The sequence below is a fragment of the Nipponia nippon genome, unplaced genomic scaffold (assembly GCF_047370975.1).
Source record: "Nipponia nippon isolate SJK-2023a ecotype South Korea unplaced genomic scaffold, ASM4737097v1 scaffold_41, whole genome shotgun sequence".
Lineage (NCBI taxonomy): Eukaryota > Metazoa > Chordata > Aves > Pelecaniformes > Threskiornithidae > Nipponia > Nipponia nippon.
Genome location: NW_028262360.1, coordinates 1,144,478 through 1,172,214, shown reverse-complemented (window position 1 = coordinate 1,172,214; position 27,737 = coordinate 1,144,478). Strand labels below are relative to the sequence as shown.

General features: G+C 71.4%; 3 protein-coding genes across 6 annotated transcripts; 2 read left to right on the top strand and 1 right to left on the bottom strand.

Moving 5' to 3' along the window:
• Nucleotides 1-1,719: 1,719 nt before the first annotated feature.
• MBLAC1 (metallo-beta-lactamase domain containing 1) lies at nucleotides 1,720-3,823 on the bottom strand (the record flags this gene model as incomplete). The annotated part of the gene is made up of 3 exons (XM_087777846.1): nucleotides 1,720-2,777; nucleotides 3,294-3,370; nucleotides 3,763-3,823. Coding segments are annotated over 3 exons (822 nt in total), but the record flags the coding sequence as incomplete, so codon positions are not given.
• Nucleotides 3,774-17,663, top strand: TAF6 (TATA-box binding protein associated factor 6). 4 transcript variants are annotated; one of them, XM_087777811.1, is made up of 15 exons: nucleotides 3,776-3,953; nucleotides 4,426-4,665; nucleotides 6,020-6,106; nucleotides 6,195-6,348; nucleotides 7,225-7,281; nucleotides 7,417-7,536; nucleotides 8,402-8,544; nucleotides 10,294-10,371; nucleotides 10,483-10,584; nucleotides 12,203-12,385; nucleotides 13,827-13,901; nucleotides 14,782-14,907; nucleotides 15,047-15,220; nucleotides 16,401-16,580; nucleotides 17,187-17,663. In XM_087777811.1, exons 2-15 carry the CDS (start codon nucleotides 4,510-4,512, stop codon nucleotides 17,553-17,555), a joined length of 2,004 nt encoding a protein of 667 aa, XP_087633937.1. In that variant the 5' UTR covers nucleotides 3,776-3,953; nucleotides 4,426-4,509; the 3' UTR covers nucleotides 17,556-17,663. The 4 variants fall into 4 exon arrangements, with proteins under 4 accessions (XP_087633939.1, XP_087633938.1, XP_087633937.1 ...); XM_087777810.1 differs by having other exon boundaries at nucleotides 16,374-16,580; XM_087777813.1 differs by lacking the exon at nucleotides 13,827-13,901 and having other exon boundaries at nucleotides 3,774-3,953; nucleotides 16,374-16,580.
• A 1,769-nt stretch (nucleotides 17,664-19,432) lies between these two features.
• Nucleotides 19,433-26,691, top strand: LOC148052980 (2-acylglycerol O-acyltransferase 2-A-like). Its single transcript, XM_087777774.1, has 6 exons — nucleotides 19,433-19,530; nucleotides 20,115-20,293; nucleotides 22,100-22,304; nucleotides 24,287-24,458; nucleotides 25,236-25,438; nucleotides 26,405-26,691. Exons 1-6 carry the CDS (start codon nucleotides 19,437-19,439, stop codon nucleotides 26,689-26,691), a joined length of 1,140 nt encoding a protein of 379 aa, XP_087633900.1. The 5' UTR covers nucleotides 19,433-19,436.
• The last annotated feature ends 1,046 nt before the right edge of the window (nucleotides 26,692-27,737 follow it).

Below are 27,737 nucleotides of genomic sequence, written 5' to 3'. Positions count from 1 at the left end.
GGACTGGGGGGACTGGAGGGACTGGGGGGGACTGGGAGGGATTGGGGGGACTGGGGGGGGACTGGGAGGGATTGGGGAGGACTGGGGGGGACTGCGAGGGATTGGGGGGGACTGGGGGGACTGGGAGGGACTGGGGGGGACTGGGAGGGATTGGGGGGGACTGGGAGGGACTGGGAGGGACTGGGGGGATTGGGGGGACTGGGAGGGATTGGGGAGGACTGGAGGGGATTGGGGGGGACTGGGAGGGATTGGGAGGGACTGGGAGGGACTGGGGGGATTGGGGGGGACTGGGAGGGATTGGGAGGGACTGGGAGGGACTGGGGGGATTGGGGGGGACTGGGAGGGATTGGGGGGGACTGGGAGGGACTGGGGGGGATTGGGGGGGATTGGGGGGGGACTGGGGGGATTGGGAGGGACTGGGGGGACTGGGGGGGACTGGGAGGGATTGGGGGGACTGGGGGAGGGACTGGGGGGACTGGGGGGGGACTGGGAGGGACTGGGGGGATTGGGGGGGACTGGGAGGGATTGGGGAGGACTGGAGGGGATTGGGGGGGACTGGGAGGGACTGGGGGGATGGGGGTGGACTGGGGGGACTGGAGGGACTGGGGGGGACTGGGAGGGATTGGGGGGACTGGGGGGGGACTGGGAGGGACTGGGAGGACTGGGGTGGAAGGGAGGCGGTGGCGGCCCTCCTATGGGGTTGTGCCACGTCCCCCCTCGCCCCGGCCGGGGGTGACGCCCCGGGGGACAGCGCGGTGACCCCGCCGTGACGTCGCCCCCCTCCGCCCCCCGGCCCCGCGCCGCCATTGGCTCCCCTCCCCTCCGCCGACGCCGCGGCCGCCATCGCCGTCACGGCCGCCATCGCCATCACGGCCGCCATCGCCGTCATGGCCGCCATCGCCACCACGGCCGCCATCGCCGTCACGGCCGCCATCGCCGCCACGGCGCGGGAAACTCCTTCCCCTTCTTCGCTCCCTTCTCCCCGAGGCGCGGCGCCGGCGCGGCCCCGTCCCACCGCCGCGGCAGCGCGGGGTGGCGGCCGTACGGAACGCCGGAGCCGCGGAGGGGGGCAGCGCCCAGGTCGGCAAAGCCCCGTTGGGCAAGGCCACCCCAGCCGCGTCCCCGAGCGCCGCGTCCCCGAGCGCCGCGTCCACCGGCGCCAGGGACGGGGGCTCGGCCCAGCAGCGCGTGCCCAGTACCCAACCTCTGCCTCCCAGTATCCGACCCAATGGGTCCCAGTACCCCACCTCTGCCTCCCAGTATCCGACCCAATGGGTCCCAGTATCTGACCCATCAGGTCCCAGTACCCCACCTCTGCCTCCCAGTATCCGACCCAATGGGTCCCAGTACCCAACCTCTGCCTCCCAGTATCCGACTCATCGGGTCCCAGTACCCCACCTCTGCCTCCCAGTATCCGACCCAATGGGTCCCAGTACCCCACCTCTGCCTCCCAGTATCCGACCCATTGGGTCCCAGTACCCCACCTCTGCCTCCCAGTATCCGACCCAATGGGTCCCAGTATCTGACCCATCAGGTCCCAGTACCCCACCTCTGCCTCCCAGTATCCGACCCAATGGGTCCCAGTACCCAACCTCTGCCTCCCAGTACCCGACCCATCGGGTCCCAGTACCCCACCTCTGCTTCCCAGTATCCGACCCAATGGGTCCCAGTACCCCACCTCTGCCTCCCAGTATCCGACCCAATGGGCGCTGCGGGGGGTTGGGTGCGACCCAGGCGCGGGACCCGCGGCACCGGGGGCGGCCAGGGCTTTATTTCACGTTTGGGGACGTCCCAAGGGTGTCCCCGTCCCCAGGGCCACCTCCCGGGGTCTTCGTGGCCTTGGGGACGCCTCCAGGGCCACCTCCTGGGGGATTCAAGGCCTTGGGGACGTCCCTGAGGTGTCCCCATCCCCAGGGCCACCTCTTGGGGTCTTCATGGCCTTGGGGACGTCCATGAGGTGCTCCTGTCCCCAGGGCCACCTCCCGGGGTCTTTGTGGCCTTGGGGACGTCCCCGAGGGTGTCCCCGTCCCCAGGGCCACCTCTTGGGGTCTTCATGGCCTTGGGGACGCCTCCAGGGCCACCTCCTGGGGGATTCAAGGCCTTGGGGACGTCCCTGAGGTGCCCCCGTCCCCAGGGCCACCACCTTCCTCACCGCCCTCCTCCTCCTCCTCCTCCTCCTCCTCCTCCTCGGCAGGGCCGTCGCCGTCGCCCCGCTCCCTGCAGATGCGGAAGGGGGGGCCGTGCCCCGGCACGATGACGTCAGCCACGGCCAACACCCGGCGCCGGCTTCGCTCTTGCTTCCGCGGGTCTTGGCTCAACGCCCGCCACTCCTCCTCGTCTTCCTCCCTCTCGAACAAGTCCCCGGCCACCACCACGGTCCCCAGGGCGGTACCGCGTACCACCACGCTGACGTGGTCCGGCGTGTGGCCCGGGGTGGCCGTCACCTCGAGGCCGGCGGGGTGGAGGACGTAGGGACGCCCCTCGGCCAAGCCGTGGGGGAGGTAGCGCCCGTCGCCGCGGCTCAGGTCCAACCCCACCGCCAAGGTGGCGGCGGGGAAGAGGTTGACGTTCCCCGCGTGGTCCGAGTGGCCGTGGGTACAAACCACGTGGGTGACGCTGTTGGGGGACAACCCTTGGGCGGCCAACAGCTCCAGCAGGCGGTCGCGGTCCCAGGGTCCCCCCGTGTCCACCAGGGCGGTGACGGGGCCCCCCCGGATGAGGGTGATGGAACCGTCGGCGCGGACGGTGCCGTCACCCTGGGGGGTGCTGTACCCCTCCTGCAGCACCCGCAGGCTGTAGGGGACCCCCGGCACCTCCAGCGTCCCCAGGGGGGACGTCCGCACCCCTCGCGGCATTGGGGGGGGGGGGGGCTCCCAGGGGGGTCTGGGGGGGGCACAGAGGGGGTTGGGGGGGTCCCGGGAGGCTTTTGGGGGGGCACAGAGGGGGTTGGGGGGGGGGTCACAGGGGGTTTGGGGGTCCCAGGGGGATTTAGGGGGTTCCAGGGGGGGGGGGTCCCAGGGGGGTCTCGGGGGGCACAGAGGGGTTCAGGGGGTCACGGGGGGGTCACAGGGGGTTTGGGGGGGCACAGAGGGGTTCAGGGGGGCACGGGGGGATTTAGGGGGGCTGGGGGGGTCCCAGGGGGGATTTAGGGGGTTCCGGGGGGGGTCTGGGGGGCACAGGGGGTTTGGGGGGTCCCGGGGGGTTTGGGGGAGCACAGAGGGGTTCGGGGGGCACGGGGGGGTCTGGGGGCTCACAGGGGGTTTGGGGGGTCCCAGGGGGTTTTGGGGGCTCACAGGGGTTTGGGGGGGTCCCGGGGGGGGGCTGATGGTCCGAGATGGCTGAGGCCGAAGGGGCAGCGGGCGGCGGTGGCCTGGGGGGGGGGTGAAGGTGGAGGAGACCCCAATGGTCTCGCCCCCCCCAATGGGCTCCCCCCCCCCCCCAAGGGTCCCCCCATCCCCCCCTTTCTCCCCGATGGTCTCCCCCCATCCCCCCCGTTACCCCCAATGGTTCCCCCCATCCCCCCATGGTCTCCCCCCATCCCCCCCGTTACCCCCAATGGTTCCCCCCATCCCCCCCCCCCCCCCCCCCCCCCCATGGTCTCTCCCCTCCCCCCGTTACCCCGCTCCCCGCCGCCTCGCGCCCGCGCAGCGCCGCGGCCCCGCCCCCGCCCCCCCCCCCCCCCAGGTCCTGACAGCTCGGTAACGAGCGCCGCTCACCCCCGCCGCCCCCGCCCGCCCCCATCCCCCTCCCTATCGCACTCGCCTATCGCGATAACCCCGCCCCGCGGGGAACCAAGGGACGGGAGAGCTCGGCGGGGCCTCGCTCAGCGTCGCCTCACGACGCCGCGGCCGGGACCTGGCGCCGAGGGGGCCGGGCCAAGATGGCGGCGGCGCTGAGGGGCCGGCACAAGATGGCGGCGGCGGCGGCGGCGGGAGCCGGGGCGAGGCCGTGAGGTGCCCGGGGCGGGGGGAGGGGACCGGGGACCGGGGACCGCGGGGGTCCGGTAGCGGGGTCACACGGGGGGGGGGCGGGGCGGGGAGGGGGGCGTCGGGCCCCGCCCGGGTGCGGGGTCCTTCGGTTTTAGGGTCCCCCCCGGCTTTGGGGTCCCCCCGGCTTTGGGGTCCCCCCGGCTTCGGGGTCCCCCGGCTTTGGGGTCCCCTGTTTTTGGGGTCCCCCCGGCTTTGGGGTCCCCCCCGGCTCTAAGGTCCCCCCGGTTTTAGGGTCCCCCAGGCTTTAAAGTTCCTCCCAGCTTTAGCGTCCCCCCGGTTTTGCGGTCCCCAGCTTTGGGTTCCCCTGTTTTTAGGATGTCCCCCCCCCGGCTCTAAGGTCCCCCCGGTTTTAGGGTCCCCCAGGCTTTACGGTTCCCCCCGCCTTTGGCTTCCCCCCGGTTTTGCGGTCCCCAGCTTTGGGTTCCCCTGTTTTTAGGGTCCCCCCCCCGGTTTTGGGGTCCCCCCCGGTTTTGGGGCCCCCCGGTCCCGGAGGAGGAGGAGGAGGAGGAGGAGGAGGAGGATGGCGGAGGAGAAGAAGCTGAAGCTGAGCCACACGCTGCTGCCGGCGGAGTCGATGAAGGTGATGGCGGAGGCCATGGGCGTGGGGCAGGTGCCCGAGGAGAGCTGCCAGCTGCTGGCCGAGGAGGCCAGCTACCGCCTGAAGGAGGTGGCCCAGGTGGGCGGGGGGACTGGGGGGACTGGGAACGGGGGGGACTGGGGGGACTGGGAACGGGGGGGACAGACTGGGAACGGGGGGGACTGGGGATGGGGAGCGACTGGGAATGGGGGATGGGGGGACTGGGGATGGGGGATGGGGGGACTGGGAATGGGGGATGGGGGGACTGGGGATGGGGAGCAACTGGAAATGGGGAGCGACTGGGGATGGGGGAAAGGGACTGGGAATGGGGGGGACTGGGGGGACTGGGAATGGGGGATGGGGGGACTGGGAACGGGGGGACAGACTGGGAACAGGGGAGGACTGGGGATGGGGAGCGACTGGGAATGGGGGATGGGGGGACTGGGGATGGGGGAAAGGGACTGGGAACGGGGGGACTGGGAATGGGGAATGGGGGGACTGGGGATGGGGAGCAACTGGAAATGGGGAGTGACTGGGGATGGGGGAAAGGGACTGGGAATGGGGGGACTGGGGGGACTGGGAATGGGGGGACAGACTGGGAACAGGGGGGACTGGGACTGGGGGGACGGGGAATGGGGGATGGGGGGACTGGGGATGGGGGGACTGGGAATGGGGGATGGGGGGACTGGGAACGGGGGGACAGACTGGGAACAGGGGGGACTGGGGATGGGGAGCGACTGGGAATGGCGGATGGGGGGACTGGGGATGGGGGAAAGGGACTGGGAACGGGGGACTGGGAATGGGGGATGGGGGGACTGGGAACGGGGGGACAGACTGGGAACAGGGGGGACTGGGAATGGGGGAACTGGGAATGGGGGATGGGGAGCAACTGGGAATGGGGAGCGACTGGGGATGGGGGAAAGGGACTGGGAATGGGGAATGGGGGGACTGGGAATGGGGGATGGGGGGACTGGGGATGGGAGGCAACTGGAAATGGGGAGCGACTGGGGATGGGGGAAAGGGACTGGGAATGGGGGATGGGGGGACTGGGCATGGGGGAAAGGGACTGGGAATGGGGGATGGGGGGACTGGGAATGGGGGATGGGGGGACTGGGGATGGGAAGCGACTGGGAATGGGGAGCGACTGGGAATGGGGGGGATGGCGGAAAGGGACTGGGAATGGGGGAAAAGGGACTGGAAATCAGGGATGGGGACTGTGAATGGGGGATGGAGACTGGGAATGGGGGACGGAGACTGGAAATGGCGGACAGACTGAGAATGGGGGGGACTGGGAATGAGGGATGGAGACTGGGAACGGGGGATGGGGAGGAAGGGACTGGGAATGGGGGGACAGACTGGGAGCGGGGGAAAGGAACTGGGAATGGGGGCAGAGGGCCTGGGGCCCCCCCCAACCCCCGGGGGCCCCCCCCAACCCCCGCTCCCCCCTGCGCAGGACGCCCTCAAGTTCATGCACATGGGGAAGCGGCGCAAGCTGACGACGGGCGACGTCGACTTCGCCCTCAAGCTCAAAAACGTGGAGGTGCCGCGGCCGCCCCGTCCGGGCGGGGGGAGGGGGGGGGGGGATGATTTTGGGGTCCCCCTGCCCCCCCCTGCCCCTCCCCCCGCAGCCCCTTTACGGCTTCCACGCCCAGGAGTTCATCCCCTTCCGCTACGCCAGCGGCGGCGGGCGCGAGCTCTACTTCTACGAGGAGAAGGAGGTGGATTTGAGCGACATCATCAACACCCCCCTGCCCCGCGTCCCCCTCGACGTCTGCCTCAAGGGTGCGCGGGGGGCGACTGGGGGCTTGGGGGGGGGCTTGGGGGGGCGATTGGGGGCTTTGGGGGGGGCTTGGGGGGGGGGTTTGGGGCTTCGGGGGGTGATTGGAGGCTTTGGGGGGTGATTGGGGGCTTGGGGCGTTGGGTTGGGGGCTTGGGGGGGCTTTGGGGGGCGATTGGGGGGCAATTGGGGGCTTGGGGGGGCTTTGGGGGGCAATTGGGGGTTTGGGGGTGGGTTTGGGGGGAGGTTGGGGGCTTCGGGGGGTGATTGGGGGGCAATTGGGCGTTTGGGGGGCAGTTTGGGGTTTGGGGGGTGATTGGAGGCTTTGGGGGGCGATTGGGGGCTTGGGGGAGTGGGTTGGGGGCTTTGGGGGGCTTTGGGGGGCGATTGGGGGTTTGGGGGGAGGTTGGGGGCTTTGGGGGGTGATTGGGGGGCGATTGGGGGTTTGGGGGGGCTGTTAGGGGTTTGGGGGGCAGTTTGGGGTTTGGGGGGCGATTGGGGGGCGATTGGGGGCTTGGGGGTGGGTTGGGGGCTTCGGGGGCGATTGGGGGCTTGGGGGTTGGGTTGGGGGCTTTGGGGGGGGCTTTGGGGGGCGATTGGGGGTTTGGGGGTGGGTTGGGGGCTTCGGGGGGCGATTGGGGGGCAATTGGGGGTTTGGGGGGCAGTTGGGGGCTTTGGGGGGCTTTGGGGGCGATTCTCGGTTTTGGGGCTGATTTTAAGTGGGGGGTGGGCTTTAAGCTTTTGGGGGGCTGATTTCAGGTTTGGGGGGGCGATTTGACCTTGGGGGGGGTGGATTTTCGGTCCCGGGGGGCGATTGCGAGGTTTGGGGGGGGGGGCGGATTTTCCCTTGGGGGGGCCTCACCCCCCCTCCCCGCCGGCAGCTCACTGGCTCAGCATCGAGGGGGTGCAGCCGGCCATCCCCGAAAACCCCCCGCCGGGTGAGCGAGCCGCTCTTCCTCCTCCTCCTCCTCCTCCTCCTCCCCCTCCTCGGGGCGGCGTTGCCCCCCCGGGGGCCGAACCCGCCCCCGCCCCCCCCGCTTTGCCCCCCTCACCCCCCCGCTTTGCCCCCCCAGCCCCCAAGGAGCAGCAGAAGGCCGAAGCCACGGAGCCGCTCAAGTCGGCCAAACCGGGGCAGGAGGAGGACGGGGCCCTGAAGGGGAAGGGGCAGAGCGCGGCCAGCGCCGACGGCAAAGGTGGGGGCGCGGGGGGGCTGAGGGGGTTTGGGGGGCACCTACGGGGGGTTGGGGGGTCCATGGGGGGATTGGGGGGTCCATGGGGGGCTGAGATGGTTTGGGGGGCACCTACGGGGGGTTGGGGGGGTCCATGGGGGGGTTGGGGGGGACACGGGGGGGCTGAGGGGGTTTGGGGGGCACCTATGGGGGGTTGGGGGGGGACACGGGGTCTCCATGAAGGGTTTGGGGGGCCCATGGGGGGCTGAGATGGTTTGGGGGCACCTACGGGGGTTTGGGGGGTCGATGGAGTCTCCATGAAGGGTTTTGGGGGGGACACGGGGGGGCTGAGGGGGTTTGGGGGGCACCTATGGGGGGTTTGGGGGGCCCTTGGGGGGCTGAGGGGTCCATGGGGTTTTGGGGGGCACCTGTGGGGAGTTTGGGGGGCCCATGGGGTTTTTGGGGGGCCCATGGAGTCTCCATGAAGGGTTTTGGGGGGCCCATGGGGGGCTGAGATGGTTTGGGGGGCACCTGTGGGGGGGTTTGGAGGGCCCTTGGGGGGTTGGGGGGTCCATGGGGGGCTGAGGGGGTTTGGGGGGCACCTATGGGGGGTTTGGGGGGTCGATGGAGTCTCCATGAAGGGTTTTGGGGGGCCCATGGGGGGTTGAGATGGTTTGGGGGGCACCTACGGGGGGTTTGGGGGGCCCTTGGGGGGCTGAGGGGGTTTGGGGGGCACCTGGGGGGGGTTTGGGGGGTGTCGGGGTTCCGGGGATCCCCTCGCCGGGGAGTTTCGGGCTTCGCTGCGTCCCGGGGGTTGTGGGGGTCCCGCAGCCCCCCCCCCCCCCCCCGGGGTTCGGGGCGCCCCCCTGACCCCCCCCTCCCCCCCCAGGGAAGGAGAAGAAGGGGCCGCTGCTGGAGGGGGCCCCCCTGCGCCTCAAACCCCGCAGCGTCCACGAGCTCTCGGTGGAGCAGCAGCTCTACTACAAGGAGATCACCGAGGCCTGCGTCGGCTCCTGCGAGGCCAAGCGCGCCGTGAGCGTCACCGCGTCACTGCGCCCCCGACCCCCCGCGGGGGGTCACCCCCGGCCCCAGCCCCCCTTTGGGGGACGCGGAGGTGGCGCCGACCCCCGTTTTGGGGCGACGGTGGCCTCCCGCTCTCCCTCCGCCCGCGGTCCCCGTTGTCCCCGTCCCCTTCCCGCCTCCCTGGGGGTGACGTCCCCGCGTCCCCACGTCCCCGATGCCCTTCAGGGGGTCACCCCCCGTCCCCAACCCCCATTTTGGGGGTCACCCCCCATCTCCGACCCCCGTTTGGGGGACACGGAGGTGGCCCCGACCCCCGTTTTGGGGCGACGGTGGCCTCTCGGCTCGCCGTCCCCACGCCTCCCTGGGGGTGACGTCCTCATGTCCCCTCCGTCCCTGGTCCCCGTTGTCCCCGTCCCCTTCCCGCCTCCCTGGGGGTGACGTCCCCGCGTCCCCACGCCCATTGTCCCCGGTGTCCCCGTCCCCTTCCCGCTCGGTGACGTCCCCGTTGTCCCCGGTGTCCCCGTCCCCTCCCTGCTCGGTGACGTCCCTGCATCCCCGGTGTCCCCGGTGTCCCCATCCCCTCCCCTCTCGGTGACGTCCCTGCGTCCCCGTCCCCTCCCCGCTCGGTGACGTCCCCATTGTCCCCAGTGTCCCCGTCCCCTCCCCGCTTGGTGACGTCCCCGCATCCCCGTTGTCCCCGGTGTCCCCGTCCCCTCCCCGTTCGGTGACGTCCCTGGTGTCCCCGTTGTCCCCGTTGTCCCTGTCCCCTCCCCGCTCAGTGATGTCCCTGGTGTCCCCGTTGTCCCTGGTGTCCCCGTTCCCTCCCTGCTCGGTGACGTCCCCGCATCCCCGGTGTCCCCGGTGTCCCTGTCCCCTCCCCGCTCGGTGACATCCCCGGTGTCCCCGGTGTCCCCGTTCCCTCCCCGCTCGGTGACGTCCCCGGTGTCCCCGTCCCCTCCCCGCTCGGTGACATCCCCGGTGTCCCCGGTGTCCCTGTCCCCTCCCCGCTCGGTGACGTCCCCGCATCCCCGTTGTCCCCGGTGTCCCCGTCCCCTCCCCGCTCGGTGACGTCCCCGGTGTCCCCGTTGTCCCCGTTGTCCCCGTCCCCTCCCCGCTCAGTGACGTCCCTGGTGTCCCCGGTGTCCCCGGTGTCCCCGTCCCAACTCCCCGCTCGGTGACGTCCCTGGTGTCCCCGGTGTCCCCATCCCCTCCCCGCTCGGTGACGTCCCCGCATTCCCGGTGTCCCCGTTCCCTCCCCGCTCAGTGGTGTCCCCGGTGTCCCTGTCCCCTCCCCGTTCGGTGACGTCCCTGGTGTCCCCGTTGTCCCCGTTGTCCCTGTCCCCTCCCCGCTCAGTGACGTCCCTGGTGTCCCCGTTGTCCCTGGTGTCCCCGTCCCCTCCCCGCTCGGTGACGTCCCCGGTGTCCCCGGTGTCCCCGTCCCCTCCCCGCTCGGTGACGTCCCTGGTGTCCCCGGTGTCCCCGTCCCCTCCCCGCTCGGTGACGTCCCCGCATCCCCGTTGTCCCCGGTGTCCCCGTCCCCTCCCCGCTCGGTGACGTCCCTGGTGTCCCCGGTGTCCCCGGTGTCCCCGTCCCCTCCCCGCTTGGTGACGTCCCCGCATCCCCGGTGTCCCTGTCCCCTCCCCGCTCGGTGACATCCCCAGTGTCCCCGGTGTCCCCGTTCCCTCCCCGCTCGGTGACGTCCCCGGTGTCCCCGTCCCCTCCCCGCTCGGTGACGTCCCCGTGTCCCCGCGCCCGCAGGAAGCCCTCCAGAGCATCGCCACCGACCCCGGCCTCTACCAGATGCTTCCCCGCTTCAGCACCTTCATCTCGGAGGGGGTGAGTTCGGGGGGGTCCCCGCCCCCACGGTGACGCCCCGCCGTCCCCAAAGCGGGGGTGGCCCCGGGGACCCCTCCCCCGCCACCTCCACCCTCCCCCCCCCCCCCCCAGGTCCGCGTCAACGTGGTGCAGAACAACCTGGCGCTGCTCATCTACCTGATGCGGATGGTGAAGGCCCTGATGGACAACCCCACGCTCTACCTGGAGAAATACGTGAGCCGCCCCGCCCCTGTCGCGACGGGGGGCCGCCCCCGTCCCCGCCGCACGCGCCTCTGTCGCGACGGGGGGCCCTCCCCGCGGCCCCTCCGCTGTCCCCGCGGCCGTGGGGGCGTCCCTGTCCCTGCCACGCGCCTCTATCGCGACAGGAGGCTGTCCCTGCGGCCATCCCCGTCCCTGCCACGCGCCTCTATCGCGACAGGAGGCTGTCCCTGCGGCCATGGGGGCGTCCCCGTCCCTGCCACGCGCCTCTATCGCGACAGGAGGCTGTCCCTGCGGCCATCCCCGTCCCTGCCACGCGCCTCTATCGCGACAGGAGGCTGTCCCTGCGGCCACCCCCGTCCCTGCCACACACCTCTATCATGACAGGAGGCTGTCCCTGCGGCCATGGGGGCGTCCCCGTCCCTGCCACGCGCCTCTATCGCGACAGGAGCCTGTCCCTGCGGCCACCCCCGTCCCTGCCACGCGCCTCTATCGCGACAGGAGGCTGTCCCTGCGGCCATGGGGGCGTCCCCGTCCCTGCCACGCGCCTCTATCGCGACAGGAGGCTGTCCCTGCGGCCGTCCCCGTCCCTGCCACGCGCCTCTATCGCGACAGGAGGCTGTCCCTGCGGCCATGGGGGCGTCCCCGTCCCTGCCACGCGCCTCTATCGCGACAGGAGGCTGTCCCTGCGGCTGTCCCTGTCCCTGCCACGCGCCTCTATCGCGACAGGAGGCTGTCCCTGCGGCCGTCCCCATCCCTGCCGCACGCCTCTATCGCGACAGGAGGCTGTCCCTGCGGCCATCCCCGTCCCTGCCACGCGCCTCTATCGCGACAGGAGGCTGTCCCTGCGGCCGTCCCCGTCCCTGCCACGCGCCTCTATCGTGACAGGAGGCTGTCCCTGCGGCCACCCCCGTCCCTGCCACACACCTCTATCATGACAGGAGGCTGTCCCTGCGGCCATGGGGGCGTCCCCGTCCCTGCCACGCGCCTCTATCGCGACAGGAGCCTGTCCCTGCGGCCACCCCCGTCCCTGCCGCGCGCCTCTATCGTGACAGGAGGCTGTCCCTGCGGCCATCCCCGTCCCTGCCACGCGCCTCTATCGCGACAGGAGGCTGTCCCTGCGGCCGTCCCCGTCCCTGCCACGCGCCTCTATCGCGACAGGAGGCTGTCCCTGCGGCCACCCCCATCCCTGCCGCGCGCCTCTATCGCGACAGGAGGCTGTCCCTGCGGCCGTCCCCGTCCCTGCCGCGCGCCTCTATCGCGACAGGAGGCTGTTCCTGCGGCCACCCCCATCCCTGCCACGCGCCTCTATCGCGACAGGAGGCTGTCCCTGCGGCCGTCCCCGTCCCTGCCACGCGCCTCTATCGCGACAGGAGGCTGTCCCTGCGGCCGTCCCCGTCCCTGCCACGCGCCTCTATCGCGACAGGAGGCTGTTCCTGCGGCCACCCCCATCCCTGCCGCGCGCCTCTGTCGCGACACGGGGTTGTCACCGCGTCCCCCCCCCCCGCGTCCCCAAGCTCCGCGCCCTCGTCCCCATCGTCGCGACGCGCGTCGGGAGCCCCCAGCCCCGCCTCCGTCGCGACGGGGGGGCGCCCTCCCCGCGGCCCGCCGACGCCCGCCCCCTCCCCCGCAGCTGCACGAGCTGATCCCCGCTGTCATGACGTGCATCGTCAGCCGCCAGCTCTGCCTGCGCCCCGACGTCGACAACCACTGGGCGCTGCGGGACTTCGCCGCCCGCTTGGTGGCCCAGGTCTGCAAGAACTTCAGCACCACCACCAACAACATCCAGTCCCGCATCACCAAGACCTTCACCAAGGTGGGGCGGGGCGGGGGCGGGGCGGGGGGATGTGGGGCAGGGATGCGGGGCGGGGCGTGGGGTGCGGGGCGGGGGGTGGGGTGTGGGGCGGGGCGTGGGGCGGGGTGGGGATGTGGGGCAGGGATGCGGGGCTGGGGGTGGGGTGTGGGGCGGGGTGTGGGGATGTGGGGCAGGGATGCGGGGCGGGGCGTGGGGTGCGGGGCGGGGGTGGGGTGTGGGGCGGGGCGTGGGGCGGGGTGGGGATGTGGGGCAGGGATGCGGGGCGGGGGGTGGGGTGTGGGGCGGGGTGTGGGGATGTGGGGCAGGGATGTGGGGCGGGGGGCGGGGATGTGGGGCGGGGGGTGGGGTGTGGGGATGTGGGGCAGGGATGTGGGGCGGGGGGTGGGGATGTGGGGCGGGGGTGGGGGTGGGGTGTGGGGATGTGGGGCAGGGATGCGGGGCGGGGCGTGGGGTGGGGTGTGGGGATGTGGGGCGTGGGGATGTGGGGCGGGGCGTGGGGATGTGGGGCGGGGTGTGGGGTGTGGGGCGGGGCGTGGGGCGGGGTGTGGGGATGTGGGGCAGGGATGCGGGGCGGGGTGTGGGGGTGGGGATGTGGGGCGGGGGGCGGGGTGGGGCGGGGTGTGGGGCAGGGGGCGGGGTGTGGGGCGGGGCGTGGGGCGGGGCGGGGGATGTGGGGCAGGGATGCGGGGCGGGGTGTGGGGCGGGGGGTGGGGGTGGGGATGTGGGGCGGGGGGTGGGGTGTGGGGCGGGGCGGGGGGCGGGGGGTGGGGGTGGGGATGTGGGGCGGGGTGGGGCGGGGCGTGGGGATGTGGGGCAGGGATGCGGGGCGGGGCGTGGGGGTGGGGATGGGGGGCGGGGTGGGGGGCGGGGTGTGGGGGTGGGGCGGGGCGTGGGGCTGTGGGGCAGGGATGTGGGGCGGGGCGTGGGGCGGGGTGTAGGGGTGGGGATGTGGGGCGGGGGGCGGGGCGGGGGGCGGGGTGTGGGGGTGGGGCGGGGCGTGGGGATGTGGGGTGTGGGGCGGGGCGTGGGGCGGGGTGTGGGGAAGTGGGGCAGGGGCGTGGGGATGTGGGGCGGGGTGTGGGGGTGGGGATGTGGGGTGCGGGGCAGGGGGCGGGGAAGGGGGTGCGGATGTGGGGCAGGGATGTGGGGCGTGGGGCGGGGTGTGGGGATGTGGGGCGGGGTGTGGGGGTGTGGGGTGGGGTGTGGGGCGGGGTTTGGGGCGGGGCGTGGGGCGGGGTGTGGGGATGTGGGGCGAGGATGTGAGGCGGGGGGTGGGGTGTGGGGCGGGGTGTGGGGGTGGGGATGGGGGATTGGGGGGTGGGGGTGGGGATGTGGGGCGGGGTGTGGGGGTGGGGATGGGGGATTGGGGGGTGGGGGTGGGGATGTGGGGCGGGGCGTGGGGCAGCAGCGGCGCCGTGGGGCAGCCTCCCCCCCGCCCCAGAGCTGGGTGGACGAGAAGACGCCCTGGACCACGCGCTACGGCTCCATCGCGGGGCTGGCGGAGCTGGGCCATGACGTGAGGGTCCCCCCCGGGTCCCCCCCTGTCCCCCCGTGTCCCCACGTCCCCCCCTGTCCCCCCCAGGTCCCCCATGTCCCAGTGTCCCCCCATGTCCCCCCCGTGTCGCCCCCTGTCCCCCCCGTGTCCCCCCCGTCCCCCCGTGTCGTCCCCACGTCCCCCACATCCCCATGTCCCCCCGTGTCCCCCCCATGTCCCCACGTCCCCCCGTGTCCCCATGTCCCCCCGTGTCCCCCCCACGTCCCCCCTGTCCCCCCTGTGTCCCCCATGTCCCACTGTCCCCCCCGTGTCCCCCTGTCCCCCCGTGTCCCCGTGTCCCCCCCACGTCCCCCATGTCCCAGTGTCCCCCCGTCCCCCCACGTCCCCCCTGTCCCCCCCATGTCCCCCCCGTGTCCCCATGTCCCCCCTGTGTCCCCCCGTGTCCCCCATGTCCCCCTGTGTGTCCGTGTGTGTCCCCCCGTCCCCCCATGTCCCCCTGTCCCCCCCGTGTCCCCATGTCCCCCCTGTGTCCCCCCCGTGTCCCCCATGTCCCCCTGTGTGTCCGTGTGTGTCCCCCCGTCCCCCCATGTCCCCCTGTCCCCCCCGTGTCCCCATGTCCCCCCGTGTCCCCCCCACGTCCCCCCCATCCCCCCTGTGTCCCCCATGTCCCAGTGTCCCCCCTTGTCCCCATGTCCCCCCACATCCCCCCGTCCCCCCATGTCCCCCCATCCCCCCATGTCCCCCCCACGTCCCCCCCGCACCCTGTCACCCCCCCGTCCCCCCGCTGCCCCACGGCGGCGGCCCCGAGTCCCCTCCCACGCCGTCGCGCCCCCACTCCCCCCCCGCCCCCCCCCCCAGTCCGCCCCAGTTCGCCCCAGTTCGGCCCCCTTCCGCCCCCCAGGTGATCAAGACGCTGATCCTGCCCCGGCTGCCGGCGGAGGGCGAGCGGGTGCGCGGCATCCTGGAGGGGCCGGTGGTCAGCACCATCGACAGGATCGGGGCCGACCACGTCCAGACCCTGCTGCTGGTGGGCGCGGGGGCCACGCGGCGGGGGCCACCCCGCCTCGGCGACGGTGGCCGGGGGGGGGCAACCGTGGCCGCCGCCGTCGTGGCCGCCGCCGTCGTGGCCGCCGCCGTCATGGCCGCCGTGGCCGTTGTCCCCGCAGAAGCACTGCGCCCCGGTGCTGGCCAAGATCCGGCCGCCCCCGGACAACCAGGACTCGTACAAGGGGGACTTTGGCTACCTGGGGGCCCTGCTCTGCACCCACGTGGTGAAGGCGCGGGCGCAGGCGGCCATGCAGGCCCAGCAGGTCAACAGGACCACGCTGACCATCACCCAGGTGGGGGCGGGGGGGTCGGGGACAGGGGGGGGGGACATGGGGGGGTGGGGGGGCATGGGGGGATGGGGACACAGGGGGACACGGGGGGGATGGGGGACATGGGGACATGGGGGGATGGGGAGGGATGGGGGACATGGGGGGGATGGGGGACATGAGGGGGGATGGGGGACATGGGGACATGGGGGGGATGGGGACATGGGGGGATGGGGGACATGGGGGGATGGGGGACACAGGGGGACACAGGGGGGATGGGGGGACATGGGGGGATGGGGGGGATGGGGGACACAGGGGGAGGGGGGACATGGGGGGGACATGGGGGGATGGGGAGGGATGGGGGACATGGTGGGACACGGGGGATGGGGACATGGGGGGGATGGGGGACATGGGGGGAAGGGGACACGGGGGGACACGGGGGGGATGGGGACACAGGGGGACACGGGGGGGATGGGGGACATGGGGGGATGGGGGGATGGGGGACATGGGGGGACACGGGGGATGGGGACATGGGGGGGGATGGGGGACACGAGGGGGACACGAGGGGGGATGGGGGGACATGGGGGACACGGGGGACGTGGGGGGGATGGGGACATGGTGGGGACACGGGGGGATGGGGACATGGGGGGATGGGGGACATGGGGGGACACGGGGACATGGAGGGGGACACGGGGGAGATGTGGGGACATGGGGGGATGGGGAGGGATGGGGGACACGGGGGGACATCGGGGACAGGGGGACATCGGGGATGTGGGGACACGGGGGGGACCCTGGGGGCCACATGGGGACAGTGGGGGGGATGGGGGGGACATGAAATGGGGGAGGGGACACGAAGTGGGGGGAGGGGCCATGAAATGGGGGGAGGGGCCATGAAATGGGGGGAGGGGACACAAAATGGGGGAGGGGAACAGGAATGGGGGGAAGGGCCCAAGAGTGGGGGGGGCAGGGGACATGAAATGGGGGGAGGGGCCCAAGACTGGGGGGAGGGGCCATGAAATGGGGGGAGGGGCCCAAGAATGGGGGAGGGGCCATGAAATGGGGGAGGGGCCCAAGAATGGGGGTCAGGGCCATGAAATGGGGGGAGGGGAACAGGAATGGGGGTGGGGGCCCAGGAGTGGGGGAGGGGCCCGGGTCCCTGACCCCGCCCCGCTCCCCGCAGCCCCGCCCCACCCTGACGCTGTCGCAGGCCCCCCAGGGCCCGGGGGCGCCGCCCCGCCCCCCCAGCATCATCAAGGTGCCCGGCGCCATCACCCTGCCCGTGCAGACGCTGGTGGGGGGGCGCCCCGCCCCCCCCCCGCAGCCCTCCCCTCCCCCCCCCAAGTTCATCGTCATGTCCTCCGCCTCGGGGAGCAGCGCCGCCCAGCAGGTACGGGGGGAGGGGCGCCCCGCGGGGCCCGCCCCACCCCTGCCCCACCCCCACCCCACCCCCACCCCATGGCCCCCTGCCCCACACCCACCCCTGCCCCACAACCACCCCATGGCCCCCTGCCCCACACCCACCCCGTGGCCCCCTGCCCCACACTGACCCCCTGCCCCACCCCCACCCCATGGCCCCCTGCCCCACACCCACCCCTGCCCCACCCCCACCCCATGGCCCCCTGCCCCACGCTGACCCCCTGCCCCACACCCACCCCGTAGCCCCCTGCCCCACGCCCACCCCATGGCCCCCTGCCCCACACTGACCCCCTGCCCCACCCCCACCCTATGGCCCCCTGCCCCACCCCCACCCCCTGCCCCACCCCCACCCCGTGGCCCCCTGCCCCACCCCCACCCCCTGCCCCACCCCCACCCCATGGCCCCCTGCCCCACCCCCACCCCCCGCCCCACACCCACCCCATGGCCCCCTGCCCCACACTGACCCCCTGCCCCACCCCCACCCCATGGCCCCCTGCCCCACCCCCTGCCCCACCCCCACCCCGTGGCCCCCTGCCCCACCCCCACCCCCCGCCCCACGCCGCCCCTGTCCCCGCAGGTGATCACCTTCAGCACCAGCCCCGCGCCCACGGCCACCTCCCCCGTCACCACCACCGTCCCCAGTGTCCAGCCCGTGGTCAAACTGGTCTCGGCGGCCCCCACCGCCCCCAGCGCCACCGTCACCGGCAGCGTCCAGAAGTACATCGTGGTGTCCCTGCCCCCCGCCGGCGACGCCAAGGGGGGCGCCGGGACCCCCCCCGCCCCCGCCCCCGCCCCGGGACCCCAACTCTCCCCCGCCGCCTCCCCCGCCCCCGCCGCCGGCCCCCCCAAAGCGGAGCCGGGGGACAGCCCCCAGCCCCCCCCCGCCTTGGGGAAGGCCAACGGCCCCCCCGGGGCGGTGGCCCAGCCCCCCCAGTCTGCCCAGTGACCCCGCTGCGGGGGCCGGGGGGGGGGGGCGCTTGGGGGTCCCCCAGTGGCCCCGTGCCCCCCCAGTGTGACCTGGGGGTCCCCCAGTGTCTCCCAGTGTCCCCATGACCCCCCCAGTGTCTCCCAGTGTGACCTGGGGGTCCCCCAGTGTCTCCCAGTGTCCCCATGGCCCCCCCAGTGTGACCTGGGGGTCCCCCAGTGTCTCCATGCCCCCCCCCAGTGTCTCCCAGTGTGACCTGGGGGTCCCCCAGTGTCTCCCAGTGTCCCCATGGCCCCCCCAGTGTGACCTGGGGGTCCCCCAGTGTCTCCCAGTGTCCCCATGACCCCCCCCAGTATCTCCCAGTGCGACCTGGGGGTCCCCCAGTGTCTCCCAGTGTCCCCATGGCCCCCCCAGTGTGACCTGGGGGTCCCCCAGTGTCTCCCAGTGTCCCCAAGGGTCCCGGGGCCACCCCTCCCCCCCCCCGGCAGCGGGGACCCCCTGTAAATACCCCAATAAACGCTGTAAATACCCCAATAAACGCCCAGTGCCTCCCAGTTCATTCCAGTGCCTCCCAGTTCAGCCCAGCGCCTCCCAGTTCATTCCAGTGCCTCCCCAGCACCTCCCAGTTCATTCCAGTGCCCCCCCAGCGCCTCCCAGTTCAGCCCAGCGCCTCCCAGTTCAGCCTAGCACCTCCCAGTTCATTCCAGTGCCTCCCAGTTCAGCCCAGCGCCATCCTCAGCACCTCCCAGTCCAGCCCAGCACCTCCCAGTTCAGCCCAGCGCCTCCCAGTTCAGCCCAGTGCCATCCTCAGCGCCTCCCTGTTCAGCCCAGCGCCTCCCAGTTCATTCCAGTGCCCCCCCAGTGCCTCCCAGTTCAGCCCAGCGCCTCTCAGTTCATCCCAGTGCCCCCCCAGTGCCTCCCAGTTCAGCCCAGTGCCTCCCAGTACCCCGCGGTGTGGCCCTGTCCCCTCCTGTCCCAGGGCTCTTGCACCCCCGCCAGGGCTTGCACGGGGCTTTGCACCAGCCCCCGCGTTGCACACGCGTTTGCACGAGCTGCAAACCTTGCACACGCGTTTGCACCAGCCCCAGCACTGCACGTGCATTTGCACAAGCCCCAAGCTTTGCACGAGCCTTTGCACGAGCTCCGGCGTTGCACACGCGTTTGCACGAGCCCCAGACCTTGCACCGGCATTTGCACAAGCCCCTGCATTGCACGCGCGTTTGCACAAGCTGCAAACTTTGCACACGTGTTTGCACGAGCCCCAAACTTTGCAGGCGTGTTTGCACAAGCCCCTGCATTGCACGCGCGTTTGCACGAGCCCCAAACTTTGCACCGACGTTTGCATGGGCCCCAAACTTTGCACACGCGTTTGCACGAGCTGCAAACCTTGCGCACGCGTTTGCACCAGCCCCAGACCTTGCACGTGTGTTTGCACGAGCTGCAAACCTTGCACACGTGTTTGCACCAGCGCCAGACCTTGCACGCGTGTTTGCACGAGCTGCAAACCTTGCACACGTGTTTGCACCAGCCCCAGACCTTGCACGCGTGTTTGCACGAGCTGCAAACCTTGCACACGCGTTTGCACCAGCCCCAAACCTTGCACACGCGTTTGCACGAGCTGCGAACCTTGCACACGCGCTCGCGCTCACCCCAAACCTTGCACGAGCCTTTCCCCGCGCTTGCACAAGCCCCAACCTCTGCGCACCCATTTGCACACCCCACACCCCCCCCCCGTTGCCCAACCCCTCCCCCCCCCAGGGGAGGGCAGGGGTCGGGGGCGGAGCCGGGGGGGGAGGGGGCGGGCCCAGCCCCATTAAAACCAGCAGCTCCCAGTTCCCCCTCCTTCCTCCGCTCCCAGTAGCCCCCCCGGCTCCCAGTAGCCCCCAGTGCCCCCCCCCCCCCATGCCCGTGCGCTTCGCCCCCCTCCGCCTCCCCCTTCGCCGCCGGCTCCAGACCGCAGCGGTGCTGCAATGGGTTTGCTCCTTCCTCATCCTCGGTGAGCGGCGGGGGGGGGGCGCGGGGGGGGTCCCCCAAATCCCCCAACCCCCCCAAATCCCCCTGCCCCCCCCCGTCCCCCCCAAACCCCCCCAAATCTCCCTGCCCCCCCCCCCCCCCCCGGTGCCTGGGTCCCCCAAAGCATCGCCCCTCCCCCCCCCCCCGGGGAGGTTTTGGGGTGCGGGGGGGGACCCCGGGAAAGGGGGGGATGGGGGGTTGGTAGCCCTGGGGGGGGGGGCAATGGCGATGGGGGGGGCCCCCAAACCCCCCCCGCCCCCCCTCCGGGACCCCCCAGTCTGCCCCCCCCCGGGGGGGGGGGACACGGACCCCGGGAAAGGGGGGGGACGGGGGGGGTTGGTAGCCCAAAAGGGGGGGTCCCTTGCCCACCCCCCACCCCCCCCGGGCGCCTGGGTCCCTTAGAAAAGCCGTTAGCCCTGCCCCTCCCCCCTCCCCCCCCCCGGGGGCTTTTGGGGCGCTGGGGGGAAAACGAGGACCCCGGGAAAAGGGGTGCGGGGGGGGGTTGGTAGCCCTAAGGGGGGGGTCTCTTGCCCACACCCCCCCCCCCCGGACGCCTGGGTCCCTTAGGCGAGCTGTGCACGCTGCTGTTCGCCCTGGCTCTGCGCGGGCCGCTCTGGTTGCCCGCCCTCCTCTACGGGCTGTGGGTGGTGGCGGACCGTGAGACCCCCCGCCGCGGGGGGCGCCCTTCCGCCTGGGTGCGCGGGTGGCCGCTCTGGACCTACTTCCGGGATTACTTCCCCATCTCGGTGAGCCTGGGGCTGGGGGCGGCTAAAGAGGGTTTGGGGGGCTTGGGGGCCCTGGGGGGGGGTGTCTTTGAGGGGGTTTGGGGGGTGCTCGAGGGTTTTTTAGGGGGTCTCTGAGGGTTTGGGGGGCCCTGGGAGGGTCTTTGAGGGGGTTTTGGGGGGTCTTTGGGGGGTCTCTGAGGGTTTGGGGGGCCCTGGGAGGGTCTTTGAGGGGGTTTTGGGGGGTCCCTGAGGGTTTGGGGGGCCCTGGGAGGGTCTTTGAGGGGGTTTTGGGGGGTCCTTGGGGGGATTTTAGGGGGGCGTGAGGGGTTTTGGGGGTGCTTGAGGGGGTTTTGAGGGTCTTTGAGGGTTTTTGGGGGTCTTTGAGGGTTTGGGGGCCCTGGGAGGGTCCCTGGGGTGATGTTAGGGGAGTTTTGGGGGTCTTTGAGGGGTTTTGGGGGGTCCGTGAGGGTTTGGGGGGCTCTGGATGGGTCTCTGGGGGGGTTTATGGGGGTTTTAAGGGGTGTTTGAGGAGATTTTGGGGGTCTTTGAGGGTTTGGGGGGCCCTGGGAGGGTCTTTGAGGGGGTTTTGGAGGGCTTTGGGGGGTTTTGGGGGGTCCCTGAGGGTTTTGGGGGGCTCTGGGAGGGTCTTTGAGGGGTTTTCGGGGTTCCCCGGGGGGATTTTAGGGGGATGTGAGGGGTTTTGGGGGTGCTTGAGGGGGTTTTGAGGGTCTTTGAGGGTTTTTGGGGGGCCCTGGGGGGTCTTTGAGGGGGTTTTGGGGGGCTTTTGGGGAGTTTGGGGGATTTTGAGGAGTTTTTGGGAGTCCCAGAGGGTTTGGGGGGCTCTGGGAGGGGTTTTGAGGGGGTTTTTGGGGGGCTTTGAGGGTTTTTGGGGGGTCTTCGAGGGTTTGGGGGGCTCTGGGAGGGTCTTTGAGGGGGTTTTGGGGGTCCCTGAGAGGTTTGGGGGCCCTGGGAGGGTCTTTGAGGGGGTCCCTGAGGGTTTTTGGGGGTCTTTGAGGGGGTTTTTGGGGGTCTTTGAGGAGTTTGGGGGGTCTTTGAGGGTTTTTGGGGGGTCGCTGGGGGGGATTTTAGGTGGGTGTGAGAGGTTTTGGGGGTGCTTGAGGGGGTTTTGGGGGGTCTTTGGGGGGTTTTGGGGGCCCTGAGAGGGTCTCTGGGGGGATTTTAGGGGTCTTAGGGGGAGGTTTTGGGGGTCCCAGAGGGTTTGGGGGACCCCGAGAGGCTCCTTGAGGATTTTTTGGGGGGGGGTCTCTGAGGGGTTTTGGGGTTCCTGAGGGTTTGGGGGGCCCGGATCGGGTCACGGGGGGGGGGATTTTAGGGGGCTACAGGGGGGTTTGGGGGCGCTGGAGGGGTCTCTGAGGGGCTTTTGGGGGGTCTCAGGTTTGGGGGGGTCTCGGGTTTTGGGGGGTCTCAGGTTTTGGGGGGTCCCTGAGGGACTTTTGGGGGGGTCTCAGGTTTGGGGGGGGGTCTCGGGTTTTGGGGGGTCTCAGGTTTTGGGGGGTCTCAGGTTTTGGGGGGTCCCTGAGGGACTTTTTGGGGGGGGTGGTCTCAGGTTTGGGGGGTCTCTGAGGGGTTTTGGGGGGGTCTCAGGTTTTGGGGGTCTCTGAGGGGTTTTTGGGGGGGGCGTCTCAGGTTTTGGGGGGTCCCTGGACCCTTCTGGGTCTCTGAAAGCCCCCCAACCTTTGGTGCTGCCAGACCCCCCCCCCCCCCCCCGTTTTTCGGGGGGCTTCCCTGAGCATTTTGGGGTTCATTAACCACCAACCCCCCCCCCAAACCACGGGGGTGACCCCCAAACCCCCCCTCCCCCCGCAGCTGGTGCGGACGACGGAGCTGGACCCCCGCCGCAATTACGTCTTCGGCTTCCACCCCCACGGGGTTTTGGCCGCCGGCGCCTTCGCCAACTTCTGCACGGAGGCGACGGGTTTTGGGGGGCTCTTCCCCGGGCTGCGCCCCCACCTCCTCACCCTCCCCTGCTGGTTCCGCCTGCCCCTCTTCCGCGAGTACCTGATGGCCGGAGGTAAGGGGGCGCCCCGAAAAATGGGGGGGGGGGGGGGGGGCTGGGGCCAGGGGACCCCCGGCGCCCTCGGTTTGGGGTGCGCCCGGCAAAACCCGCGTCCCCAGCACCCCGAATTTGGGGGGGCACCCACCAAAACCTGGGTCCCCAGCACCCCGAATTTGGGGGGCACCCACCGAATACTGAGGTCCCCAGCACCCCAAATTTGGGGGGCACCCACCATAAACCTGGGTCCCCAGCACCCCAAATTTGGGGGGGCAGCACCAAATACTGAGGTCCCCAGCACCCCGAATTTGGGGGGGCACCCACCAAAACCCGGGTCCCCAGCACCCCAAATTTGGGGGGGCAGCACCAAATACTGAGGTCCCCAGCACCCCAAATTTGGGGGGGCACCCACCAAAACCCGGGTCCCCAGCACCCCGAATTTGGGGGGCACCCACCGAATACTGAGATCTGCAGCACCCCGAATTTGGGGGGGCACCCACCGAATACTGAGGTCCCCAGCACCCCAAATTTGGGGGGGCAGCACCAAATACTGAGGTCCCCAGCACCCCAAATTTGGGGGGCACCCACCGAATACTGAGATCTGCAGCACCCCAAATTTGGGGGGCACCAACCAAATACTGAGGTCCCCAGCACCCCGAATTTGGGGGGGCACCCACCAAAACCCGGGTCCCCAGCACCCCGAATTTGGGGGGCACCCACCGAATACTGAGGTCCCCAGCACCCCAAATTTGGGGGGGCACCCGCCAAAACCTGTGTCCCCAACCCCTGACATTGGGGTCCCCCCCCCCGATTTTGGGGTCCCCCCAGCCCCTGATGTTGGGGTCCATCCACCCCAGCCCCCTGATTTTGGGGGGGGCCCCCCAATGTGAACAGGGGGCTCCCCCCCCTCCGACTTTGGGCTCCCCCTCCCCATGTTGGGCCCCCCCATGTGGCCCCCCCCATGTGTGCCCCCCCCCCCATGTTGGGCTCCCCCCCCATGTTGGCCCCCCCCCATGTGCCCCCCCCATGTGCCCCCCCCCATGTGTGCCCCCCCCATGTTGGCCTCCCCCCCCGCCATGTTGGGCTCCCCCCCCGCCATGTGTGCCCCCCCCCCATGTGGGCCCCCCTCCATGTTGGGCTCCCTCCCCCCCCATGTGTGGCCCCCCCCGATGCTGGCCCCCCCCCATGTGTGCCCTCCCCCCCCATGTGGGGCCCCCCCATGTGGCCCTCCCCCCATGTGGCCCTCCCCCCGACGCTGGGCCCCCCCCCATGTGGGCGCCCCCCTCCATGTTGGGCTCCCTCCCCCCATGTGACCCCCCCCATGTGACCCCCCCATGTGACCCCCCCAATGTGCCCCCCCCCATGTGGGGCCCCCCCCATGTGGGCCCCCCCCGACGCATGCCCCCCCCCCATGTGGGCCCCCCCCCCCCATGTGGGGCCCCCCATGTGGCCCTCCCCCCCATGTGCCCCCCAATGTGCCCCCCCATGGCCCCCCCCATGGCCCCCCCCCATGTGTGCCCCCCCCATGTAACCCCCCCATGTGCCCCCCCCCCATGTAACCCCCATGTGCCCCCTCCCCCATGGCCCCCCCCACGGCCCCCCCCCATGCCCCCCCCCATGTGGGCCCCCCCGACGCTGCCCCCCCCACCATGTGGCCCCCCCCCCCATGTGGGGCCCCCCATGTGGCCCTCCCCCCCCCATGTGCCCCCCCATGTGCCCCCCCCAATGTGCCCCCCCATGGCCCCCCCCCATGTGTGCCCCCCCCCCATGGCCCCCCCCCCCCCATGTGTGCCCCCCCCCCCATGTAACCCCCCCATGTGGGCCCCCCCCATGGCCCCCCCCCATGTGTGCCCCCCCCCCCATGGCCCCCCCCCCCATGTGTGCCCCCCCCCCCATGTAACCCCCCATGTGGGCCCCCCCATGTAACCCCCCCCATGCCCCCCCCCCATGCCCCCCCCCATGCCCCCCCCCATGGCGCCCCCCGACGCTGGGCCCCCCAGGCCTGGTCTCGGCGGAGCGGCGCAGCCTGCAGTTCCTGCTGGGCCGGGCGGGGGGGGGGCAGGTGGCCGTCCTCGCCCTGGGGGGGCCCCCCGAGGCGCTGGAGGCCCGGCCCGGGGCCCTGACGCTGCAGCTGCGGGGCCGCAGGGGCTTCGTCCGCATCGCCCTGGAGCACGGGTGAGGGGCGCGGGGGTCCCCGCGGGGGGTGGGGTCCCGGGGGGGATTTGGGGGTCCCGGGGGGGATTTGGGGGCGGGGGGGGGGTTGGGGGTCCCGGGGGGGGGATTTGGGGGTCCCGGGGGGGATTTGGGTGGCTGGGGGGGTTGAGGGTCCCCGGGGAGGGATTTGGGGGTCCCGGGGGGGATTTGGGGGGCTGGGGGGAGGGTTGGGGGTCCCGGGGGGATTTGGGGGCTGGGGGGGGTTGGGGGTCCTGAGGGGGATTTGGGGTCCGGGGGGTTGGGGGGGTTCTGGGGGTCCTGGGGGGATTTGGGGGGCTGGGGGGTCTCAGGGGGATTTGGGGGCCCCAGGGGGGGATTTGGGGTCCTGGGTGGGGTTTGGGGGTCCCCAGGGGGAGATTTGGGGGGCTGGGGGGGTTGGGGTCCTGGGGGGGGGGTTCTGGGGGACCTGGGAGGGGATTTGGGGGTCCCCGGGGGGTTGGGGGTCACAATGGGGGATTTGGGGGGCTGGGGGCAGGAGTTGGGGGCTGGGGGGGGGCTTTGTATCCCTATCGACATTCGGGGTACCGGGGGGGGGGGTCCCCCAAATCCCCCCCCCCCCCCCAGGAGCGACTGCAAGGCTCCCCTCCCCCTTTACATAGGGGGTGACAGCGGGGGGACGGGGACCCCATTTCCCCCCAGCTCCCTTTTACCGGGGGGGGGATGGGTGAGGATCTCGGGGTCCCCCCCCCCCCCTCCGGGTCCCCCCCCCCATCTCGGGGCCCCCCCCCCCCCTCCCGGGGCCGCCCTGGTCCCCGTTTTCTCTTTTGGGGAGAACGAGCTGTTCCGGCAGCTGCCCAACCCCCCCGGCTCGGGGCTGCGGCGCCTCCAGCACCGGCTCCAGCGCCTTTTCGGGGTGAGCCTCCCCCTTTTCCACGCCCGCGGCGTTTTCCAGTACAGCTTCGGCCTCCTGCCCTTCCGCAGGCCCATCCACACCGTCGGTGAGGCGGGAGAGGGGGGGCGCCCCCAAAATCCCCCCGCGGCACCCCCAAAATCCCCCCGCGGCACCCCCAAAATCGCCCTCGGGGGGGGTGGGGGGGGTCCTGTGGGGGCACCCCTGATCCATCCTGGGGGGTTGGAGAGGGGGGTTTGGGGGGCTCTGGGTGCCTGGGACCCCCCCCCAATACTGGGGGGACCCCAAAAATATCGGGGGGGCACCCCCAAATCATCCTGGGCACCCCAAAATCATCGTGGGCACCCCAAATTGCCCCTATGGGGGTTGGGGGGTCCTATGGGGGCACCCCTGATCCATCCTGGGGGTTTGGAGGGGGGGTTTGGGGGGCTCTGGGTGCCTGGGTCCCCCCTGGGAAATGGGGGGGACCCCAAAAATATCGGGGGGGCACCCCCAAATCATCCTGGGCACCCTAAAATCATCGTGGGCACCCCAAATTGCCCCTATGGGGTTTGGGGGGGGTCCTATGGGGGCACCCCTGATCCATCCTGGGGGTTTGGAGGGGGGAGTTTGGGGGGCTCTGGGTGCCTGGGTCCCCCCTGGGAAATGGGGGGGACCCCAAAAATATCGGGGGGGCACCCCCAAATCATCCTGGGCACCCCAAAATCATCGTGGGCACCCCAAATTGCCCCTATGGGGTTTGGGGGGGGTCCTATGGGGGCACCCTGATCCATCCTGGGGGTTTGGGGGGGGGGGGTGGGGGGCGCTGGGGGCCTGGGACCCCCCTGATACTGGGGGGACCCCAAAAATATCGGGGGGGCACCCCCAAATCATCCTGGGGGGGCTGGCACCCCAAATTCATCCCAGGGGGAGCGGGGGCACCCCTGAACCCCTCAATCCGTGCTGGGGGGTGTGGGGGGATTTTTGGGGGGGGTCCCAGGCGCCAGGGACCCCCCTTAAGTTTTTTTTTGGGGGGTACCCGATTGCCTGGGGCCCCCCTCCCCCCCCCCAATAGTGGGGTCCCCCCTGGTGCTGCCCCGAACCCCGAATCCTTCGCCCGAGACGGTGGAGCATTGGCATCGCCTCTACCTGGAGCGGCTGGTCGCCCTCTTCGAGGAGCACAAATTGGGGTACGGGGTCCCCCCCGAGCGGCACCTCACCTTCGTCTGCCCCCCCCCCACCCCCCGGGGGCCCCCCCAAACCCCCGGGGGCCCCCCCCGATCCTTGGGGAGCCCCCACATCCTTGGGGAGCCCCCCCCCCCCCCCCCAGCCGCTGTACGCTGCCTTAAAGCGCTCCAATAAAGTTTTGGGGGGCACCGTGGTGTCGGTTTTGGGGGGGCTGGGGGGGGTCACAATGTTTTGGGGGGCACTGTGGTGCCTGGTTTTGGGGAGAATTCGTGGGGTTTTGGGGTGCTGGGGGGTCATAAAGTTTTGGGGGGCACCTTGGGGTCGGTTTTGGGGGGCTGGGGGCTCTGTAAAGGTTTTGGGGGGCACCTTGGGGTCTGGATTTTGAGGGGCTGGGGGCATTTGGGGTGCTGGGGGGGTCACAAAGTTTTGGGGGGCACCTTGGGGTCGGTTTTGGGGGGCTGGGGGGTTTTGGGGTGCTGGGGGGTCTCGAAGTTTTGGGGGGCACCTTGGGGTCGGTTTTGGGGGGCTGGGGGGGTTTTGGGGTGCTGGGGGTCTCGAAGTTTTGGGGGGCACTTTGGTGCCTGGTTTTGGGGAGAATCTGTCGGGTTTTGGGGTGCTGGGGGTCTTAAAAGGTTTTGGGGGGGCACCTTGGTGTTGGTTTTGGGGTGCTGGGGGGTCACAAAGTTTTGGGGTGCTCTTTGGTGTCGGTTTTGGGGGCTGGGGGTTTTGGGGGGCTGGGGGGGTCACGAATTTTGGGGTTGACCTTGGAGTCTGGGTTTTGGGGTGCTGGGGGGTCTATAAAGGTTTTGGGGTGCACTGTGGTGCCTGGTTTTGGGGGGCTGGGGGGTTTTGGGGGGCTGCTGGGGTCTTAAAAGGTTTGGGGGGGCACCTTGGGGTCTGGATTTTGGGGGGCTGGGGGGTCACAAAGTTTTGGGGTGCTCTTTGGTGTTGGTTTTGGGGAGAATTCGTGGGGTTTTGGGGGGCTGGGGGGGGTCACGAATTTTGGGGTTTACTTGGTGTCTGGGTTTTGGGGTGCTGGGGGGTCTTAAGATTTTGGGGGGCACCTTGGGGTCGGTTTTGGGGGGCTGGGGGGGTCTCAAAGTTTTGGGGGGCACCTTGGGGTCGGTTTTGGGGAGAATTCGTGGGGTTTTGGGGGGCTGGGGGGGTCTCGAAGTTTTGGGGGGCACCTTGGGGTCGGTTTTGGGGGGCTGGGAGGTTTT

Bases quoted from the DNA above. Each gene is read 5' to 3' on its own strand.
- TAF6 (XM_087777810.1), top strand. From the start codon at position 4,510: ATGGCGGAGGAGAAGAAGCTGAAGCTGAGCCACACGCTGCTGCCGGCG. The intron at 7,282-7,416 runs GTGAGCGAGCCG...TTGCCCCCCCAG, and splicing joins CCCCGAAAACCCCCCGCCGG to CCCCCAAGGAGCAGCAGAAG. The intron at 12,386-13,826 runs GTGGGGCGGGGC...CCCCCGCCCCAG, and splicing joins TCACCAAGACCTTCACCAAG to AGCTGGGTGGACGAGAAGAC.
- LOC148052980 (XM_087777774.1), top strand. From the start codon at position 19,437: ATGCCCGTGCGCTTCGCCCCCCTCCGCCTCCCCCTTCGCCGCCGGCTC. The intron at 19,531-20,114 runs GTGAGCGGCGGG...TGGGTCCCTTAG, and splicing joins TTGCTCCTTCCTCATCCTCG to GCGAGCTGTGCACGCTGCTG. The intron at 24,459-25,235 runs CGGGTGAGGGGC...CCCCCCCCCTCC, and splicing joins GTCCGCATCGCCCTGGAGCA to CGGGGCCGCCCTGGTCCCCG.